The sequence below is a fragment of the Miniopterus natalensis genome, chromosome 2 (assembly GCF_054644295.1).
Source record: "Miniopterus natalensis isolate mMinNat1 chromosome 2, mMinNat1.hap1, whole genome shotgun sequence".
NCBI classification, from domain to species: Eukaryota; Metazoa; Chordata; class Mammalia; order Chiroptera; family Miniopteridae; genus Miniopterus; species Miniopterus natalensis.
In genome coordinates, this window is record NC_142082.1 from 174,336,182 (window position 1) to 174,359,299 (window position 23,118).

General features: G+C 47.0%; 1 protein-coding gene across 3 annotated transcripts in view; it reads left to right on the top strand.

Moving 5' to 3' along the window:
* Window positions 1-23,118, top strand: part of STAB2 (stabilin 2) — a 116,156-nt gene that overhangs the window by 71,511 nt on the left and 21,527 nt on the right. For 2 of the 3 annotated variants that reach the window (XM_016223240.2, XM_087814860.1), the window contains exons 40-54: window positions 6-51; window positions 880-956; window positions 3,989-4,114; window positions 5,830-5,903; window positions 7,563-7,634; window positions 10,234-10,353; window positions 11,481-11,528; window positions 12,324-12,407; window positions 13,626-13,772; window positions 14,564-14,704; window positions 15,672-15,731; window positions 17,140-17,316; window positions 18,831-18,920; window positions 20,994-21,140; window positions 22,649-22,705. In XM_016223240.2, coding sequence (XP_016078726.2) covers window positions 6-51; window positions 880-956; window positions 3,989-4,114; window positions 5,830-5,903; window positions 7,563-7,634; window positions 10,234-10,353; window positions 11,481-11,528; window positions 12,324-12,407; window positions 13,626-13,772; window positions 14,564-14,704; window positions 15,672-15,731; window positions 17,140-17,316; window positions 18,831-18,920; window positions 20,994-21,140; window positions 22,649-22,705 — 1,466 coding nt within the window. Of the gene's footprint in view, window positions 1-5; window positions 52-879; window positions 957-3,988; window positions 4,115-5,829; window positions 5,904-7,562; window positions 7,635-10,233; window positions 10,354-11,480; window positions 11,529-12,323; window positions 12,408-13,625; window positions 13,773-14,563; window positions 14,705-15,671; window positions 15,732-17,139; window positions 17,324-18,830; window positions 18,921-20,993; window positions 21,141-22,648; window positions 22,706-23,118 lie in introns of all 3 variants that reach the window. The other variant, XM_087814861.1, reaches the window with a different exon arrangement.

A 23,118-nucleotide genomic window follows, 5' to 3' on the forward strand; every position in this document is an offset into this window, starting at 1 on the left:
CCCAGAGATCACGAAAGACAACTGCAACGGGACGTGCCACACCAGTGCCAAGTAGGTAGCTTCTTGGCCTCCTCTGGGGACCGTGCAAAGGGCATCCTTTCCTAACAGTGTGCACCCCAGGCCCTATCCTCAAGGGAGTAGTCTCCTGGGGCCATATCTGAGGATTTGGGATAAACTTAATATGAAACTAGAAGTATTTCTAAAGAGGATACCTTTTGAACAAGCTGCCACCTGAGTTACCTAGCATGTTGGCAAAATGCCAGTCGCCACCCCAGTTCAAGCCACAGGGACGCCTTCACCGAGGCCTAGGGAGCCCAGTGGGCCTCTTGCTTTCATCAAAACTTCCTCCCAGTTCACAGCCAAGCCTCGCCCACTCTTCAACTTGGTGCTCCTAACTTCCAGCGGGGCTTAATGGGTTAATTAATGACGAGCCTCGTAGCTGGAGTTAGACATGAATTCAGATCAGCCTCTGTCATCGTCATTGACTGCGTGACCTTGACTCGATGATTTGATGCCTCTAAGCCTCGGTTTTCTCATCCGTAACTGGGAACAATAATAATACCTACTCGCCAGGGCTGCTGGGTATTGTGTAAGTTACATGAAGTCATGTGTGAGGCACAGCCCCCAGCACACAGGTAGCTCTGGGAAGCTGGGCAGCCACCCCTCAGCCCAGGGCCCGTACCCGCACATACACATTCTAGTTTGCCTGATAATAGCTACAATTTTAGCCGCCTGGAGCCAAGCTAGGGAGGGGCCTTCCCCCTGAATCCTTAGGCAGAGCCTCTGAGAGCCTCCTGGGGCCGGAGCGGGAACACTGGCCATACAGGGGCGGGTGTCGTGTGTTTTTCTACAAACAGCATTTGTCCTTTCTCCTGGCAGCTGCCTTCTCAATCCAGATGGCACAGCCTCGTGCACATGTGCGGCAGGATTCCAAGGGAACGGGACAGTCTGCACAGGCAAGTGAAGGAGGAATTTGCTCCGGGGAGATAGGACCAGCGGGAGCTGTGGGGAGATCTCTGCTCCTGCGCGCTGGCGGGCAGCCGCTACCAACCCCCGCTGCTGAACCGGGGAACAGGGCAGCTGGCTGTGCCCAGGGGCAGGAAACCACTGTCGGGGGATTGGACCCGTTTCTCCCAGCAGTGGTTCACAGGCGGGCCTGAGATGAGAGAGCTTTCCAAAACACTGATTTGATTGACCAGGGTGTGGCCTGGGCGTGGGGACTCTGGAGTGGGGCAGAAAGGGACCTAAGCCCTGCCTGGTCCTTCCTCCGCTACCCGCCTGGCCTTGGGTGGGTCTCTTCACTGCTCTGAGCCCCCTTAGCTCGTTTGCAAAAGGAACATAAAACTCTCTCCCTTGCAGAGCCAGTTTGGGGGTGAAATGACCTGTCTGTGTAGAGTGACAGAATGATGCAGTTGTTAAAAACGGCTCCAGCATTAGTCTCCCCCAGTTTGGATCTAAGTTCTTATCAGTCGCGCTACTTTGGGGGAGTTGCTTGGCTGCTGTGATCATTGTTTCCTGTGTGAGTTGTGGTGATAAGAGAACCTCCCTCACTGGGCGGCTGGATGGTAACCTGAATGAGTAGCTGTGAAGTGCTTAATGCAGCCCTGGCACAGAGCACTCAGTAAGGGTGAGCTCATACGCTTATGGTGCCCAACACGTATTTGGTGCTAGAAAATGGAAACGCTTAGCATCGTTTTTCTCTGGAGCTTTGGCCCAGATGGTGGCTGAGCTGGGCCATAAGCACAGAAATCTGCTTTCTAGGCCATCTTACCCTGGGGTTCCCCCAGCATGCAGGTACCCGTCTCTGGTCCCTGCACGAGGAAGTATACAGTGTTCTAGTGAACAGAGCTGTGAAGGACAAGTAACTGGAATGGGGTTTTTTTGCCCTTGGTTTTGGGGGGGAAAGCAAAAGCAGAAGATACAAGTTAATATGACATTTCTATAATACTTTCATATACATTATCAGATGTAAGTCCCCAAACCTATAAATAAACCTGTACAGGTAGACCCCAAAATTCATATAAATTAAATGCAGGTCCAAAGTCACACAGTGAGTGAAGGCCAAGCCAAGACTTAAACACACACCTTGGGACTCCAAGTGAGTCTAGGTCTTTGACCCTCTTTGAATTAACTTTTGTATATGTTGTAAAATTGAAGTACACATTCATTCTTTTACATGTTTATATCCAGTTGTCTCAATATCATTGTTGAAAATATTATTCCTCTCCCCATTGAAAAATCTTGGAACGTTTGTGGAAAATCAATTGACCATAGATGTATAGGTTTATTTCTGAACTCTCAATTCTACAACATATAGATAGAATATAGGGATCTAAGGATATAAGGAAATATATATATATTCTTATGCTAGCCCCACACTGTCTTTATTATTGAAGCTTTGTGGTGTTTTGAAATTAGGGAGCGTGAGACCTCCAACTTTGCTTTTTCAAGATTGTTTTGACTACACTGGGCCCTTTGAATTTACATATGAACTTTAGAATCATCTTGTCAATTTCTATAAAGAAGTCAGCTGGAATTTTGAACGTAGAATATTTTTTATTTATTTAGATCTTTTAAAATTTTCTTTCAACAATGTTTGCAGCTTTCAGGTATAAGTTTTATATTTTGTTAAATGTATTCCGAACTATTTTATTCTTCTTCATGCTATTGTACGTAGAACTGTTTTCTTAATTTCATGTTCAGTTTGTTCATTGCTATGTATAGAAATGCAATTGATTCTGTCAGTCGCTCTTGTATCCTGCAACCTTGCTGAACTCGTTTATTAGTTCTAATAGGTTTTTAATGGATTCTTTGGGATTTTCCATATACAGTATCATGTCATCTGCCAATAGAGCTGGTTTTACTTTTTTCCAATTTGGATGCCTTATGTTTCTTTTTCTTGCCTAATTGCTATGGCTGGAATCTCCAGTACAATGCTGAATAGAAGTGGTAAGAGTAGACATCCTTGTCTTGTTCCTGATCACGGGGGGAAGCATTCAGTCTTTCACCATTAAGTATGATTTTAGCTGTGGGTTTTTCATAGACATCCTTTATCAGGTTAAGGAAATTCCCTTTTGTTCCTAGTCAGTCGAGTATTTTTATCATGAAAGGCATTGAATTTTTTTCAAATGCTTTTGCTCCTTCTATGGAGATGATTGTGTAGTTTTGTCTTTAATTCTATTGAAATGCTGTATTGCATTAATTGAGTTTAGACGTTAACCCACATCGAGTTCCAGTATCAACCCCATTTGGTGAAAGTGTGCAGTAGCCCACCCTTATTCAGTTTTACTTTCCATAGTTTCCATTATCTGTGGTCAACTACAGTCTGAAAATATTAAATGGAAAATTCCAGGTATTTTGAGAGAGAGAAAGTGAGAGAGCATATTTACATAACTTTTATTACAGTACATTGTTGTGACTGTTCTACTTTATTATTAGTTATTGTTGTTAATCTCTTACTGTGCCTAATTTATAAATTAAACTTTATCATAGGTATGTATGTATAGAAAAAAAAAACAGTATACATAGGGTTTGTTATTATCTACAGTGTTAGAGGGGGTCTAGAAAGTATCCCCCATGAATAAGGGGGGCTACTATATAATCCTTTTTATACATTTCTGAATTTGACTTGCAAGTATTTTCTTGAGGACTTTTTTCCTATATTTATAAAGGATATTGGTTTGTAGTTTCTTGTGATGGCTTTGTCCAGTTTTGATATTAGGGAAATACTGGCCTCATAAAATGAATTGGGAAATCCTCCCTTCTCTTCTAGTTTTTGGAAGAGTTTGTAAAAATTTGGCATTTACTCTTCTTTTAATGTTTGGTAGACTTCACCAGCAAAGATATCTGCTGCTCTGCATTCTTTTGCATTATCCATAGCTAATCCAGTGTCTGGCATTTTGAAGTATTTCCATCTCTCAATGGCAAGTAAAAGTGCATCAGTGTTTCTCCCCCTCCCCCCCTCCGCTTTGTCATCTCTCTCCCATAGCTATCAATGCCTGTGAGGTCAGCAACGGAGGCTGCTCTGCCAAGGCCGACTGTGAAAGAACCACCCCAGGAAGGCGAGTGTGCGTGTGCAAGGCAGGCTACACCGGCGATGGAATCGTGTGCCTAGGTACGTGCCATCCCTCACCCATCCAGAGCCCTGCTATAGGGCCCTAGTGTGTGTGGATGCTGTTGGACCGCCTTTCGGTTCGCCTGGGCAAGAAGGTGTGAAGGTGTGGGAATGTGACCACAGGGGTACGAAGGGGTCTGATGTCCAAAGATCACTTTGGAAGAAGAAAGGGGGGAAACTATTTGCAGTTAAACATTATGATGGTGACTGAATTTTAAAACATATATTCTTTTTTTTATAAGTAGCACATTCTCAATATAGAAAAATTAGAGGTTGCATATAGGTTGGGGGTGGGGAGATCTGGAGGTAACCCCTCTTACTACTATTTTATTACCCCATTTTGCTGTGTGTACATGTATTTTCTAAAACAAAAATTGTCCCTTATGATATATAATGTCTACTGCGCTTAGCAATATGATGCAACAACCCTCCCTGAAAATAAGTATACCTCCAAATCATTATTTTAATCACTAAACACTGCTCTTCTATAAAGGCATGCCATTGTAAGTTGTCTAAATTTTAACCTTTTAGTTGAAAAAAAAATTTATGCAGACAAATTGCTAGAATAGTACAAAAAAAAGACCTATTTTTCTCTTTCTCTAGGTTCAGTTACTGTTAATATTTTGCCCCATTTGATATATATATACACATATATATATTCTAACCATCTGAGAATAAGCTACATATGTCATATTGCCTTTCTTCTTAAATATTGGAGCATATTTGAGAGCAAGGATAGACTCTTATATAGCCACAGTGGTGATCAACTTCAGTAAATTTATTTTAACCTAATACTTTTGTTGAATTACCATTTGTATTCTGACTTTATCAATTGACCCAATATTGTCCTTTTTTGACATTTCCCCTCTAGAGCAGGATCCAGTCTAGGGCTGGGAATTGCATTCAGTTTTCACGTCTCGTTAGGCCCCTTTGACCTGGGCTGGTTCCTCAGCCTTGCTTTTCTCTGATGACACTGACATTGTGGAATAATACTGCGCACCATCCCAACTTTTTTTGCTAGCATGTCCTTCACTTGGGTTTGCCTGATTTTTTTTCATTATTATATTCAGATTTTGCATATCAGGCCCAATATCACACTAGCAATGTTGCATCTTTCTCAGGATATCACACTGGATGCTTGTGATTTCCAACTGCCTCTTGGCTGTGCTGTTAATTGTGACCACTAGTCAAGGTGCTATCTGACTTCTCTACTGGCATAGTTACTTTTTCCCCTTTGCTACTAATAAGCCATCAGTGGGGAGATGTTTTAACACCAAGCAAATCTCCTCATCAAAATATCGCCTAAAATTAGCATCTGCTGATGACTCTTTCCTGAGCCAATTATATTTTGATGGTTGCAATGATTTCTTTTAATTCCTAAGTCTCATCATTCATAGCATGGCGGGCTGGACTCCAAGATTCTATTATTTCAATCCTTGGCTGCCAACTCGTAGATTCACTCAGTAGAGGACAGATTCAAGCCCGCAGACCATGCCTGTGCTGGCACAGCCCCATCCCAGAGAGTCGGTTTTGAGAAACCATATCTGGTAGCCTCCCCGTTCGGTTACTTCTGCCCCGGAGATATCAGAAAACTGAATCGCACGTGGACACATGCTCTCCTCGGTCAGTTAGCCATCCTGGCTGGTCTCTCAAGATGCCTTTACTCAAAAATGAGGCTTGATTCTCATGCAAGGTGTTGGTTTTCTGTTCTAAAGAGATCAACCCATGCCTGGAGAACAATGGTGGCTGTCACAGGCACGCAGAGTGCACGCAGACTGGACCCAACCAGGTGAGCTCTGCCTCCAGGAGGGGCTAAGGGCCTTTAGACCCCAGCCTGAGAGAAGGGGGCTGAGAAGAGACCTCGGCAAAAAATAAACACTTTAGGGGAAATTCTGAAAGCATTCCCAAAGAAATAGGAGGGGAGACAGAGGGTACTTAGGAGAAGGGGCTCTCCTTGAGTGGGAAGAGTAGACTTCTCCAAACACCACATGGTTCCAGAAGCACCTAGAAGGTCTTCAACAGTGTCTCCCTTTTTTTCAGCTCTCTGATTCCCAGAATCCCACGATTTTTTTGTGGCTTGAGGCTCTGAAATGCATGGGCCACAGCAGAAGCTAACATTTTTAAGCCCTCTGTCAGTCATCTATTCCCTAACACAATGACCTTGCAGGGCCTCCCTAGTGAGAAGAATTGGGCAGGTGGGAAAATCTGAGGGTCCCAAAGGAGAGGAAAGGTCATGGGGGAAAGACACAGGCCAGGAAGCTGGTGGCTCAGGGACCCTAGCCCTGCTTCCCTCAGTCTCGGTCACATCATGTACAGCCCAGCGGTCAGGCAGATGACATACATCAGAACTGGATGTGGAGGTCAAGTTCCCCAGGGAATGTTCACCTGGCCTTGGTGAGCCCTTCAGAGACCTCAGAGCAGTCAGTTTTGGTGTGCCTTATTATACACATTTTGGGGTTCAGTGGAGTTCTTATTTCCACATATGAGATGGGGAAAACCTATACGTTTTTGGTGCTCAGGCCTCTAAAAGTCTTCCTTTGACCTAGAAGGCAATGAGATGCAGGGTTGGTCTCTGAGACGGGGCCTTAGCCCAGGAGGGGCAGCTGGTGGGCACCTTGATAAAGGTTTGAGCCCAGATCAGGGCCTGTAATTAAGCTGAAAAGGAGCAGTGAAAACCCACCCTTTGGCCCTGGCTGGCCAGCCAATGAGCCCAAGTTCTAACAAGCAGATGTCAGACCAGAGCCACCTCTCCCGTGTAGGAGGTTTTGTGTGAATTAGAAAAGCCACCCCTTGGGGGAACACACCAGGAGCAGGTGCCCCTTCCTCTGGACACACGGCTTGGTGAGTAGAGCGTAGCTGGGTATTAGGCCCACTCACCGCCATGCCCAGGTGCTCCTGAGCAGGGCACCTGGGACCCAGGGTGAACTAGACAGTCCCCAACTTCCTATAGACAGTGTCCCCTCCCTCATCTTGATGTGCCCAACTGCCTTCCTCGGTCAGACAGTGGGCTTGACTGAGTATTTTCCCGTGTGCTACTGATTTGACTGCAGAGCCATCGCCTGGCGCCTCCGAGTGCTGGTGCCCGGGGGGCCGAGGCTGGGCGGAGGTGAGCAAGCACTGAGTTGAATGGCAGCCGGGGAGCTTAGCTTCCTTGCAACTGAGCCTTTACCAACCAAAGAGAGGCAAGAGCCGAGTGCCCAGAACAAGGGACCAAATAAGGTAACAAAGTTTCTTAAAAACAAAGTACTTGGTAGCAAAGATAGGGTAGGTAGGAGATGCCAGGGCTAGAGCGAAGTGTGCCAACGGTGCTAAGATGTAAGATGATCGTCACCATTACAGGATAGATACCCCCCATATAGAGCCTGCTCACATTACCGGTACCCCCGGGGACTCCTAGTGTGAGAGCCAGCGAACCCCCCATGAAACGGCCTCTCGCTCCCCCCGACAGGCCGTCTGCAACTGTTTGCCGAGATACACTGGCGACGGGAGGGTCTGCACGCTCATCAACATCTGCTTAACCGTGAGTCCAGCCCTGGCCGAGGCCCTCCGAGGTCGGCGTGGGGTGCTTACCCCCTTCCAAGGGATGGGGTGTCGGGGTGATCACCTCAGAGCTGCTTTGGGCTTGAGGCTCATTTCTCCCTCGTGTGCCAGTGGTACCCCTGGGGAAACACCGGTCTCTGCCTCTGTCTTCAAGTGGCCTTCACCTTCACCTCTGTGTCTGTCTTCTGTCCTAACGAGGATGCTGGCGGACTTTAAGGGCCCCCTGGCTCATCCAAGATGATCTCATCTCAATCCCTCATAACATCTGCAAAGGCTCTTTTTCTAAACAAGGTCACCTCCACAGGTACCAGGGCTTAGGAGGTGGCCCTGCCTTCGGGAGGCCAACCTCCAAACCACTGCAAACTGGGAGGAGCACAAGTCCTTGCCCAAGATCACAGAGCGAGCTCAGGCACAGCCAGAACTCGAACCCCCATCTCTCTGGCTCGTAGGCCAGTCTTGACCACACCTTGGGGTGCTTGTTCCTCCCACGAGGCAGTGACCCCAGCAGAGGCCCCACGAAAACACCTTAGCTTCCTTATTTATGTCACTGTCCCCCTGAGAGCCTCCAGTTGTGGCCACAAGAACAGCACTGACACCTCGTAATTAAAGCCCCTCCTCTCCAAGTGAGGCCCCTACTGTCACCTGTGTTGGTGTGACATGCTCCTCAGGAGAACAGTGTCCCAACATGAAGTGATCTTGTGGGGACAATAGGGGAAAAGCCGCAGAAGGCAGGCGGCTGGGATGTGGAGCTGTTACAACTAATTGGACGGCCAAATTTAGTCTAACAGCGGTCCTTCCAGTGGCTATTCCTGTGTGTTTTTTCCAAAACTGGCTACCTTGCCTTGGCAACTAATGCAATGAACCCACCTGTACCTGACTCTCAGGTACTAGGGTCATGAACTCATGGCCACTCTCCTTTCACCTGCACCCATGACTGCCACCACCCACTGGATTTTTCTCAGAAGAAAGGAAGTTTGTTTTCTTGCAAATGAGTCCTATTAAGGCGTGTATTTATGCTGATGGGTACAATACAATAGAGAGGAGGAAACTGATGCTGAAGGGTCTCGAGAAGGTGAACTGTTAGAGGAGAAAGTACGTGAGCGGGTAAGGGAATGGGGCCCAGAGCCCACAGGTGGAGAGGAAAGGTGAGCCTCACACAGGAGCAGGGGCAATGGTAGGTAGGTAGGTAGGTAGGTAGTCAATCAGTCCATCAGTCCATTAGTTGCTCAGTCAGGCAGCTAGTTCGTTGGTTAGTTAGTCAGCCAGTCAATTAGTCAGTTAGTCAAGTCAGTGAGACACTCATGGGCACCTACTTCATGGGGCCCTTTGCTATGAATTAACTTAAAAATGTCTATGTTCTCTGAAGGCAGAGGCTGTGTGCCTTCTGTATCCAGTGGAAAACGTTGCACGGTGTGACACACATTTGGTCGGTGAGCATCCACCAGGTACCAGGCACCGCTTTAGGCCTGGAAATTCGCTGTGAGTTGAGGCTCAGGCAGGTGGTGGACCGCAGGACAGGAAGATGAGGCTCTTGTCCATATGTCTGTTTTCTCCATGAGTTGAGCTCATCAGCTGAGAGTAAGGGGACAGTGAGAGCTGAGGAGACAGGTGATGTGAAATGTCCTGTCCGGGGGGGGGGGGGGGGCGCAGGGCAAACAGAGCCTGTGGGAGACAGACACCTCTTCAGTAAGAGGTGAAAAGAGCTTTCAGGGAACAGTGGAGACTGCTGGGGGCTTGCTAATGGTGGTGAGTTTCAGATGACACGGGGAGGGGATTGTGAGGGTGGGAAGGGGGGGATACAGAGTCAGATCCCGGTGCATAGAGCAACATGCAGGGGAGTATCCATGTAGTAGGGGATCACCTTGGACGCCTAGACCTCTGCGGTTGACAGGGATGAACAGGAAGGTGGGACAAGAGGGGATTTGTCTTTGTGGTCTTAGCGCATGCAGGGTATTGAGACAAGTAAATCCAGGGTATTTAGCTGGAAGATCCGGGGCCCCTAGGAGGTGGTTTATGGTCTTCCAAGAGTCCGCTTTTTTGAACAGCTCACTGAGCTGTGTCAGTGAGGCAGGAATCTGGGGCGGAAGGTCACTCCTGGGCCAAAATATCATGCTCCACAGATACTTTCGGGATGGGGATTGGGAGGGGAGACTTTGCAGCTGGTCTTTAAGGCTGCTGACCTCCTTCTCTGTTCAGCTTCATCGGATTTATTTTTCTTGAGCTTCCCATTCTTTCCCCTCTTAGGGCCTTAGCTTAGGCTTGCAGAGCCCTTCTTGAGTTTTCCCATGGACGTTGATTCTGAACTGCACTTTGCTCTGTCTATATCTTAGGTCTCTGCCCCATCTTCCTCAGTTTATAAGCTCTTTGCAGGCAAGGGCAATGTCTTGTATAATTTTATACCTATTTCCTTCTAGTCCATGACTCTTAGCTTTGCTATGATGGGATCAGGGTTTAGCTAAAGCTGGGAAGTGTCAAACAAGACGGGGACCTTTCTAGTTAACCCCCCGGTGCTGAGAAATTTCCTACTGGCAAACTAACTGGTCCGACCCCTATCTCCCACCCCTTGGAAATTTTACCAGAGAAATGGCGGCTGCAGTGAATTTGCTATCTGCAATCACACTGGAGAAGAGGAAAGGACCTGTACTTGCAAACCAAACTACGTTGGGGATGGGCTCACCTGCCGTGGCAACATCCACCAGGTAACACAAGACACGTTTCCATAGAGTCAACTCTACTTCCCTCGCTGTGCTGAGACTCCAGGCTGCTAAGGGCCATACAAGAGTTTTATAATGTGGAAGCTTTGTAACACTGTGAATGACTGTCTTTATATTAATTGGTGGTGAAAAGAAATTTGATCTACCCATGGAATTCATTTGACCTGGAATGTAGTGTCTCAGATGGACAGTTCTAGAGTCAGAAACACCTGGGTTTGAATTCAGCTTTGCCAGTTAGTAGTGTGACTTTGGGCAGATCACATCACCTCTCTGTGCATCCGCATTCTAACCTGAAAAGAAAATAATGCCTCCAACCCCATCAGGTTGTTAGGAGTATTAAGTGAGATAATGTGAGCAACGGGCACAGAGAACAGAATGACTCCCAGGCATGAGCAGGGCGTGGGTTGCTGTTGGGGGGCGTGTGTGTGCATCTGCGCTGGGCATAGGATGCTTGTAGATTTCTGCCTGTTATAAAGTCAACAATCCATTATTTGATTTAAAAAGAGGCTAGAGCATTCTGGCTGATGCAAAATTCCTGTTAATAGAGAAACTAAATCTGCCATAAATCTATATCTCATTTTTTAAAAACTATTTGAACATGAACACACAAAAAGAGACACCAGGGACATACACCCAGAGGAAAGGCCATGTGAGGACACAGTAAGAGGCCATAGTGATCTGCAAGCCAAGGAGGGAGGCCTCAGAAGAAACCAGATCTACTGACTGATGACACCTTGATCTTGGACTTCCAGCCTCCAGAACTGTGAAAAAATAAATTGCTATTGTTGTTCAAAGAATAATAATAAAAGTATTTGAACTTTAAAAATTACTTAGAGCTCAGATGTTTCTGGAAATGGCTGGCTCTTTCTTTGATAAGTCAGATGGTGACTCCAGAAAGGTTTTGGAGCTCACAGCATGTCCACATAGTCATTCTGAACATCAGTCGGAAACCTGTAGATGGGGCTGGAAAAGGCCCAGGGTGGCAGAGTCCCCATTGAAAGGATGGTAGATGCTCTCAATCTTAGAGAAACTGCCCTGCAATAACCCTGTGTTGTTTGTTCTTGTGTATAATTCACAGACATTAAGTGAGCCTACCCTCTCTTTGTTTCCAGGAGCTTCCCAGGAACCCCCAAACCTCCCAGTACTTCTTCCAGCTGCTGGTAAGAATATGTGTGTGTGTCTCGCTGTAAGAGCTGGGTCTCAAGCCAGATACAGGATGTGCCTGTGGTCTCTGGAGTCGGTGAGGGTTGAAGAAAGTCTGGGAACCTGGATTTCTGGAGCGGGCTCTGTGCTGGTCATTTGTGAACTCTTCAGGCCTCTGGTGGGCAGAATGAAAGAGTGAAAAATCGTCACAGTGGCCGTTCTACACATAAGAATGTGACATATGAGAAAACTGCCATCATACCAGTGGAAAAAAGAAGCAGTACAGGGACAACTGGTTAACTCTTTGGGTGAAAATATTATGTTAGGTCTTTCTACACATCATACCTATGAATAAGCATATTCGGATATACTAGAATAAGACAAAAATCCAGAGGAATGAGATCTAGAAGAAAATATAACCATAGGATATTAATATTGGCAATGAGACAATTAGAACAGTTAAATCATCTTATGACCTATAGGTACATGTGGAAGAGACACTGAAAAAGAATACCTGAAAATAACAGGGGCGACTTCTCAGTGGTGGGACTATGGGTTGTTATTTTCTTCTTTATACTGTATTTTCAAATCTTTATACAATAAGCATATGTTATTTGGATAACCAGATAAACATAAACATTATTTCAATGACACTGAATCTGAATGAACTTGAATCTGAGACTAAATGAGGCACAGATCTCCCCACCCAGTGCTCACTCCCCTCTGCCACCCCATCTACTCCCTCTGCCCTTAGGGCCCCTGCCTGTATTTATGTTGAATATGTGGCATGTCGCCCCACCTTCTTTCCACAGGAGCATTCTGTACGAGACTTGGCTGGCTCAGGCCCCTTCACCGTTTTTGCACCTTTGTCTGCGGCCTTCGATAATGATCTTCGGGTGAGCATGAAGCTTCGGCAGGTGGAAGAGGTCTGGGTCTAGAACACAGTCTTTGGGTGTCACCCGGAACCAACAGTGGGTACATGTGTGGGCAGGAGCTCTAAGGCCAGCAATGGAAGGGGCTGCCTCTCAGCATAGGGACCCCTATCAGAGGAAGCATTCAATTGGATTTGGGGTAACCACTGACCAGAGACCTTCTCAAGGACATTCCTGAATACAGTAGGAGGTTGGAAAAGATCAGCAATTTTTAAATGATCCAAACTTCCCATAACTAAAAAAGAGAAAGAACATTGGATTAAAGGGATTTAAATTGGGGTTTCTTTCTTGCAGGACTTATCAGAGCCTTTAATGTTCTGATATTCAGTGGGACTCTTCACGCTGGGTTGCCCATTAATCTGTTGTAATGTAGCATACATTTATTGAGTGTTCCAGACACTGTTTCTAGTGCCTGATCTAAGTTAACTCCTTTAGTCTTCGTGACAACCCTGTGAGCTGAGTGCTATCATTATGCCCATTTTACCATCGAGGACGCTGAGAGGAGTCACTTTCCCAAGGTCACCTGACTGAAAATGGTGGCACAAGGACTCAAACATGCCCCCAGAGTCTGTGTTCTTAGCCACCACACGCACTGCATCTTTCTTTAGACATATATTTTGGACACTGGCAAAGCAGGGACACAAAAATAATTTTTGAAAAAATTTGACATTTGATAGTGTTTTTAAAGGATCAAAGGCATTTTCATAGAAAAACGAGAACCATGTGGGCTGTTTATTACACCTACATTAGGGTTCAGTTTGTTCGCAGTTTGATTCACAAATGGAGAAGCGTCAGGATCTCTCATCCTAAAGGTTTACATCTGGCCCAGGGGCCTCTCCGGGAAGGGAAACAGAGGCAGCGCTCCCCAGTACTTTTCACAAGAAGACTCTCTTTCTTGGGTAGAATCTCACAGGGCTTAGGGCCCCTGCCTGCTGTGAAATGCTGGACCAAGGGCGCTCCGAGCTCCCTCCCCCTCTGCGATTCTGAAGGGAAGCAGGAGGGAACGGCCATGGGCCCCCCTCGCCTGAACAGTCTCTAACCTGGGCGCCAGCCAGCCCTGCCCCCTTCCCAGGGCCTGGGCGGGGCGAGATGGGGAAGGGGCACAGGGCACGCAGGACGCGACAGGGACAGTGGGGGCAAAGGCTCCTGCTCTGGCAGGAACCCTCTGACCTTCCATTGCAGGTTAAAGACTGGGACAGACAGGGCGTGATGCCCCAGGTCCTTCGGTATCATGTGATCGCCTGCCACCAGCTGCTCCTGGAGGACCTGAAACTGACCCCAAATGCTACTTCTCTCCAAGGGGAGTCAATCGTCATCTCCGTCTCTCAGGTAAGAGGGGCCACCTCAGGAAGGTGCCCATTTTCCTTGGGCCCTCTTTCTTCCCTCTTCCTTAGAGTAAAACCCAGAACGATAAAAATAGTAATAACAACAACAACAAACACATGGTGAGTGCTTTCGATAAGCCAGGTACTAAGTGTTTGGTACTAAGTGTTTGATGTGTACGAGCTCACTGGATCCTCATAATATAGATACTATTATTTTCCTCAACGGAGCTCAGAGAAGTTAAGTAACTTGTCCAAGGTCACACAGTAAGTAAATAGTAGAGCTGGAATTCGAACTCAAGGCAGCTTCAGGTGGTCAACAGAACTGCTTCTGGCAACATTGATCAAAAGCTGGAGAGAAATGAAAGCTTTTGACCAAAGCCACTTGAGCATGCTGGTCCACTCCCTCCCCACAAACGGTGGCTATAAGGTTCACAGCAAAGGGGGGAAAGTGTGGGATGGGGCAGAGGGGGAGGGTTGGTGATACAGAGAACACATGGGAACCAGAAGCCAACTTCAATCTGCTTGTTATTTCATATTTGAGAATCACAGTGAAATGACTGTTTGGGTTGATGATCTGCTATTCAGTTCTCCAGGTGAAAATTACATTCTTGTCCCAGTTTCCTCTTTATAACCATAATAAAATAGTTGCTAAACTTGGATCTTCAGATTTTGCCCACAAATCTGCTTAAACATTCACTTTTATGACAATTTAACATGTTGTCGAGCATTCAGCAAGAGGTAATTTTGTGTCTATTTCTATTTGTGCTCATTTTTTTTCTCTTTGGTTGATTTCAGGACACAGTGTATATAAATAATAAAGCTAGGATCATATCCAGTGACATCATCAGTACCAATGGAGTCATCCACATCATTGACAAATTGCTGTCTCCGCAGAACTTGCTTGTCACCCCTAGAGATGCCTCTGGGAGGATTCTGGTGGGTGAACTCACTCATGGTGATGCTCTCAGCACAAAGTGACTCGTAGTGCTAATAATTTATTATCTCCATTCTGACTGTGAGGCATCATTTCGGGACATTTTAATTTTGCTGCCTCGATCTCAAGCAACTATGAAAAGCCTAGTAAATATTATTCTTTAGTAAGAAGCAAATAAGTAAATCTGTTTTAAGTAGATAAATGGATTTTATCAATTTTCTTTAGTGTCCACAAGGGCAAGTGGTGTTGAATAGATTTGGAAGATGGAAAAATTACATAGATGGATGATAGGTAGGTAGGTAGGTAGCTATCACTAAAACTAGACCTGGAGTAAAACTCCTTCTCAATTGACAGCAAAGACCATTTTAACTTTTATTGTTATTTATTCATATTGGCCAGAATTCTTCATTGTAGACAACAGAATCCACTATACCGAACTTAAACAAAAAGGAATTTCTTAAGACATTGACATCCCCAAATCTCTGGAAAGCCTGGGAGCCTAATTCAGACGCTGCCCAGCTGGGCACAAAGCAGCCCAGGACACCTGCAGAGGGAAGGTCCCTGATTCCTCCTGTAACAGCTCTCCCAGTGCCACCTGTCCCCAGCCTCAGCACCGAGGACACAGGATCTGGACACCAGATGCCCTCGCCATGTGTTTGTCAGATCTGATCTCCCTGCCAGCAGCCACTGCCACCTCCGGTTGTTTCTTTCCACCAATAAGCCTTGCATGAGCGCTGCCCCCTGGAGGACCCTATGGCACCTGGGGCTCTAGCTGCAAGGCAGTCTGGGAAATAATGCAGAAAGTCAAGGGTAGGCCGAGCCAGGGGGCGTGCCCATGAGTCCCCCACGGTACCGATCCAGGGTACCTGCTGTGTTATCAAACCCTCATCACATCAGCTGAGGTTTTGTTCAAGCTCTTTGTGAACTGCACGGGGAAAGGTAACATTCCCCTTCTTATTATCTTTGCAGCAAAACCTCACGACTCTGGCAATGAATCACGGCTACACCAAATTTAGCAACTTAATACAGGTAAAAACCTTGGAGGAAAGTTACCTCTGGGGCTAACCCAACTAAAGAGGTTTGGGTTTGGGAGGGTTTTTGGTTTGGGTGTGTTTTTTTGCTGTTGGTTTAGTTTCTTGTTCTGTTTGTCTGGGGCACTAGCCAGCTGTTCTGGGTGTGTGTGGAGGAGTCCTTACTTTCTAGATAACAAAGTCATTCTCTGCCGGTCCATCCCCAGAATGCTGTATGGCTTGTTCGGCTCTAGAGCGTACATAGGCCGAGTGAGAGATTGAAGGGTTTGAGGCTGGAGCAAGGGAAAGGAGTGAGGGTGTACCAGCCCCTGAGCCCGGAACTTCCCATCTGGGACTACCGCCTGCCTCATAGCGACAGGGAAGCCGAGGTGGAGAGTCAGGAATCTGTGCCCTGAGACAGGTAGAAATTGCATTTCAAACTATATCCTCCTGACTTCAGAGACTGTTCCCACAAATTGAGTAGGAAAAGTTCTTGTTCAAACAAATATTGCAGAGGAGCCTTGGGAAGAGTCAGAGTTCTCAAGGCCCCTCTCCTGCTCCTGCTCCTGCTCCTGCTCCTGCTCCTGCTCCTGCTCCTGCTCCTGCTCCTGCTCCTGCTCCTGCTCCTGCTCCAAGAAGTCCCAGGAGGGCCCTAAGAACTCTAGCTTCCCACCCCCACTCCCCATAGTATAGTCTGCAAACCTCTCTGTTGCCCACTGATTTTCAAAACAGTCTGGGGTCAGACTCTGGGCAGCTTTGAAGAAATGGAGATTTCAAGGTGTCCAAAGTGAGACTCTCCAGGGATGTTACGGACAAGTCATCTTTGCCCACCCACCCACTCCCCAAACCTTATGGTTCCCCCCACACCTGGGCATCAGGTCTGGTTGAACACAGGCCTTTATAGCAAGTTAGGAAACCTTTCTGGGCTCAATGAAAGGGAATAGTAAAGCCTACTGCACAGGGCTGTTGGAACAATTACAAGAAAAAATGTATACAATGCACCCAGGTTATAGAAGGCTATCAAATGGTCCCTCCCGTTCATCTGACAATTTCTTCTATGGATCTGTGTGATCTAGAAATCTTATAAATACACAGAAGTATCTCAGTATTGGGTAGGTTTCACTTTTTTTAATGAAATGTGAGAAAAGTGCTAAATGGGTCTTCCAGAAATTAAAATATGTGGGCAGGAGTAGGGGAAAAAATAATAATAATAGGATACTTGCTTAAGTTTATTTTCCTATTAACAAAAGCCCCCTTTTGCTTTCACTTCCCCTTTTGCTTTCTAAGAAAATGAGGGTCCAAACAGCTGGAGAGCAATGGGCCTCTAGTTTCTGCCTGCATCCCTGGGTGGGCAGGGAGGGGACCCCAGCCACCTTTCGTCCTCGCTGCTGGGTTTCGCCGAGCATGGCACCGGCCCTGTGTTTCAGGGCGCCGGGCTGCTGAACCTCATCACTGACCCCCTGCACACCCCGGTCACCCTCTTCTGGCCCACTGACCAAGCCCTCCAGGCCCTGCCCCAGGAAAAACAGGATTTCCTTTTCAACCAAGTCAACCAGGACAAGCTGAAGGAGCATCTCAAGTTCCACGTGATCCGAGACGCCAAGGTATTTTGTTTTCACGCAGACACAAGTGCAGGGGAGCCCCAGGGTGACGCAGTCCATCCAGGGATTGTGAGCAGCCCCTGCCCTCTGTGTCCTCTGACCGGCCGTCACTAATGGACCCCTGCGGTATGCCACCCCTCGTCCTGTTTCTGCAACCGGCCTTGTACTTTCTAACTCTCACCAATACCCACCAGCAGCTTTCCTGTCTTGTACGTCGATCAGATCAGCTTTTCCGCCTCGGTCATTCACTTGGCCAGATGGCTGCTGACAGCAGTCCCAAAGTTTCTCCAGACCGACTCCTCTCCCAATTCCAAAGTTTCTAGGCAAAGGACTGATTCATTCCGCTGAGGTCAGTTGTTCATTCCTGAACCCATCTGCTGTGCTCAGGAAGACGAGATCTTGTAGGAACATGGCAGATCCTGCTAAAACCCTCGACCAGGACCATGTTTCTCTCCAGAAGTGAATCTGTCCAATCCAAAAACGCCCAATGTCCAAACTTTGGTTAATTCATAGGATCTGCATTAGTTTCCTGGGGCTGCCATAACAAATTACCCACAAACTGGGTGGCTTGAAACAGCAGAAATGTATTGTCTCAGAATTCGGGAGGCTGGAAGCCCGAGATCAAGGTGCTGACAAGGTTGCTCCCCCTCAAGGCCCTGAGGGAGAATCTGTTCCCTGCCTCTCTCCTGGCTTCTGGTGGTTGGCGGCAATCCTTAGCATTCCTTGGCTTGTAGGCGCACCCCACCCATCTCGGCCTCTGTTGTGACAAAGCTCTCTTCTCCCCGAGGGTTTCTGCATCTTCACATGGTTCCTGCATCTCCTCTCTTCTTCTGGAAAGTACACCACTCATAGTGGATTAGAGACCCACCCTACTTCAGTGTGACTTCATCTTAGCTAACTGCATCTGCAACGATCTTCTTTCTTTTTCTTTTTAAATATATTTTTATTGACTTCACAGAGAGGAAGGGAGATGGGGAGGGAGAGAGATAGAAACATCAATGATGAGAGAGTCATTGATCGGCTGCCTCCTGCACGCCCCCGACTGGGGATCGAGCCCGCAACCCGGGCATGTGCCCTGACCGGGAATCGAACCCCGATCGCCTGGATCCTGGGTCGATGCTCAACTGCTGAGCCACGCCAGGCCAGGCACGATCTTATTTCTAAGTAAAGTCACGTTCTAAAGTAATGAGGGTCAGAACTCTGACTTTGGGGGGCATATAATTCAGCCTGTAACAGCACCCTGTGCCATTTCCCTGGCCCACTCCCCCACAGACGGGAGCCGGAAGGGTGACTGAACCCAGTCCAGCTGGCGGAGACTTTCCCCACAGAAGGAATTTCCAGGCTCCTAGAGGGCCTGTAATTATTATTCCTTTGGTTAGACCTACTGTCATTCTAAAGCTGGAATTATTAGAACTCTTGGAAAAACCTGTGTCTGAATTTGGTTTGTTGGCAAAGCTCCTTCGGCCCCTTCCTCGGCCCAAATTTGGGGCATTAATATGGCATCCTGGCTTCTACAGGTTTCAGCGGTGGATCTCCCCAGATCTGCTGCCTGGAAGACCCTGCAAGGCTCAGAGCTGAGTGTGCGGTGTGGAGCTGACAATAACATTGTGAGTATCGTCACACGGGTGGGGGCTGGGAACCCATCATCGGCACTCCCCCCTAACTGTTGCCCTTTCGAGGGGATGTCCATTTTTCCCATGTTGACAGTAAGCTCTTTTCCCTCACTCCCTTGAGAGGTATTTCCCCTGGGAGTAAATAAGTGAACATGAAAAACCTGATAAATCCTGGCCCACCTGGTAGTAGGTGACAAGGAGCCCCCTTCCTCTTACGTGTGTGGAGAGCAGCTTTTAGGTTGGCTGGTTAGTTAGTTAGTTAGTTAGTTAGTTAGTTAGTTAGTTAGTTAGTTAGTTAGTTAATCAGTGGAGCATTTACTTTCCAGTGTGAGACACTTCCTGAAACAGGAAAGTACACTGTCATTCCTTCCCCTTCCTTCCTAGCCCCACTGTGACCTGTCTCCAGCCCTCTCTTGGTGGTCAGAACCAGCTCTAGGCTGTTGCTTCTTAAATGAGCCAACAGAGAAAGTTTGCAATTTTCACCTTCCCTGGTTAGTTCCTGAACAATTTTACCTTCCTCTAACCCCATATGATGAGTGGATCTGATAGGATAACAGTAGCTACATCCTATATCCTGCACATAAAGGAAAACCCAAAATGACAGCGACTTAAATACAAAGGGTTTACCTCTCTTATAAAAGAAATCGGGAGGTGGCTCATCCAGAGCTGGTATGGTGGCTCGATGGGGGAGCTCCTTCTGTCTTTCTGCTCTTTAACGCATCTCCAGCCTCAAAGTCGCCTCAAGGTCCAGCATGGGTGCTGGAGCTCCCGCCACCACTTCCACCTTCCAGGCAGTAGGAAGGAGAAATGGCAAAAGGGATGCAGCTCCCAGATGAGTTGATTCCCTTCAAAGAGCCTTCTGAGAAGTGCCATACAACTTTCCGTAAAGTGATGACTGGCCAGAATCCCTTTGGTGTTTGGGTTGGTATTGCATTGAATTTATAACTGAATATGAGGAATGTTAGCACCTTCACAGTCCAACTTCCAGAAAGTTACCCCAATGTACTTACACTCGAGACCAGTTTGATCTCCATAGATCAAACTGGCGGCGTATCAAAGAAACATAATAAGGATGCCCACTGCTCATTCTGTGCCAGACAGCTCTCAGGGCATTTGGTAATGCGTTATTTAGTTTGACCTCCATAGCACCCTATGCAATGGAATCAATCCTACTTACCGGGTGAGGAAAATTAAACCCGAAGTCCGCGTAAGTAGAAGTGGGGGGATTTAACCAGTTTTCCAGTGTTCTTTCCCTGAATCACATCGTGTCCATCGCATCACAGATGCAGAGATTTATCTTTTTTTCTTTTCATAGAACTTTCTAAAAACGTTTTGCTTCCCGGTGGAGGGGGGAGGGAGGAAATGTACCCATCAACTTTGCTAGGTGGACCTTAGTGCAGAAAAGGGCTAGGACTGTCACAGCATAAGATGAAATCGTGTATTTAAAGCACAATTTAGACAACGCCTAATACATGTGAAAAAAGAAGTGACTGTTAACATTGTAAAGGTAAAGTCCATCACCTGTGGATCCTGGAAAGAAGGTTGCCTCAGGCACTTTGCTGGGTGCTGGGACTAAATAAGGAAACTCGGTTACTGCACATGAAGTGGCCGCGTCAACCAAGCTTATCCTGAACTGCAGCCAGGCCACCCCGGCTCCACCCTGTTACCCCCACTGCCACTGTTTCTACTTTGGCAGAGACGGTGTTGCAGAGCGGCAAACGGTATGGGCTACGAGGCTGGCTGCCCACTATGAATGCTCATACTACCACTTACTGGCTGAGTGACCTTGGGCAAGTCGTTTAACCTCTCACTGCCTCAGTTTCCTCACCTGTAAATGGGGATACTAGCAACAGTAGCTACATCCTATCGTTGTGCGGAATAAAAGAATTTGCATAGGTAAAGCACATAAGACAGCACTTGGCACATAATACGTGCTGAGTGTTTGAGATGCATAAATATCTGTGTCAGTTCTCTCTGAGTCTGGCAACATTATATGGCCTAGAAAGAAAAGAAGCCTAAGAAGGATTGTTGATCTCTCTCTCTCTCTCTCTCTCCTCTCTCTCTCAGGGTGAACTCTTCCTTAACGACCAAACATGCAGAATTATACAACGGGAGCTCTTATTTGACCTGGGTGTGGCCTATGGCATTGACTGTCTACTGATTGACCCCACCCTAGGAGGCCGCTGTGACACTTTTACATCATTCAATGTCTCGGTCAGTCCTAAAAACACTACTCTTATTGTGGTAAGAGAGCCTTGAGCCAAGGAATAGCCCTTGTGGTCCAGCATGGGCTCTGCTGTGAAACTCCTGAGGGCTGGTCCTCCGTGAGCCTGGGACCCAAGAGATCAGAGGCCAAATGACAGTGTTCTTCAGGTTCACAATCAATAAGCATGTACCTAGCCCTGCACAGGCCTTGCAAATTTTCATTTATCCACCCACCCACCCATCCATTGATTCCCTCATGCCATTAAGGAAATGGTTGTTGGGTACCATGTGCCCTGCCAGTCATTTTCACACCCACCCATCTGTCCAGTTGTTCACTCATTCATTCAACAAGCATTTTTGAGCTTCTGCTTTATCAAACCATATGAACTTGCCATATTTAACAGGCTGTGACTACAAACATGGCCATTTCTCATGGTTAGACCTAGTATTTTATGCCACCCCCACCTCCATTCATTGGATCAGTCATTAACTGCATTGGTTAAACTTCTACCCTAGGCCCCGCACTGTATGAGGTATTTTCATATTTCACATTTATCCTTCCACCCAGTACTATCCACTGCATGAATATCCTTACAATAATCCAATAACAGGAGTAGTTATCATCAGCTCTATTATATAGATTTGGAAACTGAGTCTCAAAGAGTTCGTGAAGTGACTTACATGGCAAAGTCCGTCACCAGTTGATTTTCGTATCTGGCAGCTTGTAGGCATGCAATAAACATCCCAGGTTATTAGGAGATAGGCAGCCAGCCTGGAAGATGAAAACCCGGTTATCCTTCCTGCTGACTTCCGAAGTATATTCACACACACACATTTCTTCAGTTTGTGATTTTCCCTCACCAATCCCCTGAAGATCAAGTAGTGTCAAGCGTTATTAGCCCTATTCTAGAGATCAGAAAACTAAGGATCAAAGCCTGTGATTGGCCAAATGTATCCCAGCTGATTTATGATGGTGCCGACACCTGCATCCACGTTTCCCACCGGTTTACTGTACGCCTCGTGACCACGTTGCCCTGGCCCACCTCTGCGCAACAGGGAACTTTTCATCTCCAAGAACTAAACCCAGGAGCTGGAGTCCAAGACAGACCCTCAGAATTCTCCAGGGAAAAGTGGCCATGTGTTTGCTTTGATGTTTTGGGTTTTTTTAATATATCTTTATTGATTTCAGAGAGAGGACGGGAGAGGGGGAGAGAGAGGGAAACATCAATGATGAGAGTCGTCACTGATCGGCTGCCTCCTGCACCCCCCTGACTGGGGACTGAGCCCGCAACCGGGGCATGTGCCCTGCCTGGAAATCAAACCGCGATCTCCTGGATCCTAGGTCTACGTTCAACCGCTAAGCCACGCCCGGCCAGGCTGCTTTAATATTCTTGATCCTGGCCAGGGTCTTGATCAAGATGAAGTTCTTAGTCAGCTCATCAAGACATTCACCAGGGGCATGTCCTTGTGTTTCCCAATATTCTTGATTTTTAAGTGTTTCTTTTCTTGACTACTAGGGGGATTGTGGGAGCTGCACCTATCCTCCCAGCTGCCCGAGGTGGACAAAGCCAAAGGTAATTATGAATGCAGTGGTGACGTTTAGAGGGCAATAGGTGTGTTTCGTCATCGGTCCCCCATCTCCTGGTAGGCATAGGTGTGTGTGTGAGTGTGTGTGCATTGGTGGGTGTGTTGCATCACTGTAATTTACGCCATTCTTTCAACAACCAGCCCTTGGGGTGGGAGATGAACATTCTTAACCCAGGGAACCTGTCAACCCACTGCCCGTCTTCCAGGAATTGTCTAGAAAAGTCATGGGAGTGTAGACCTGGGAGGGCCTTCAAAGAAAATTATAATGATAAAAATAACAGCTGGGTTTTATTGGCTGCTGTTCATGCCCCTGGAGCTGTGCTGGGCTCTTAGATATTATCCCTACTTATTATAACATTCATAAGAAGCTATTATTATCTCCACTTATGAAAAATATGAA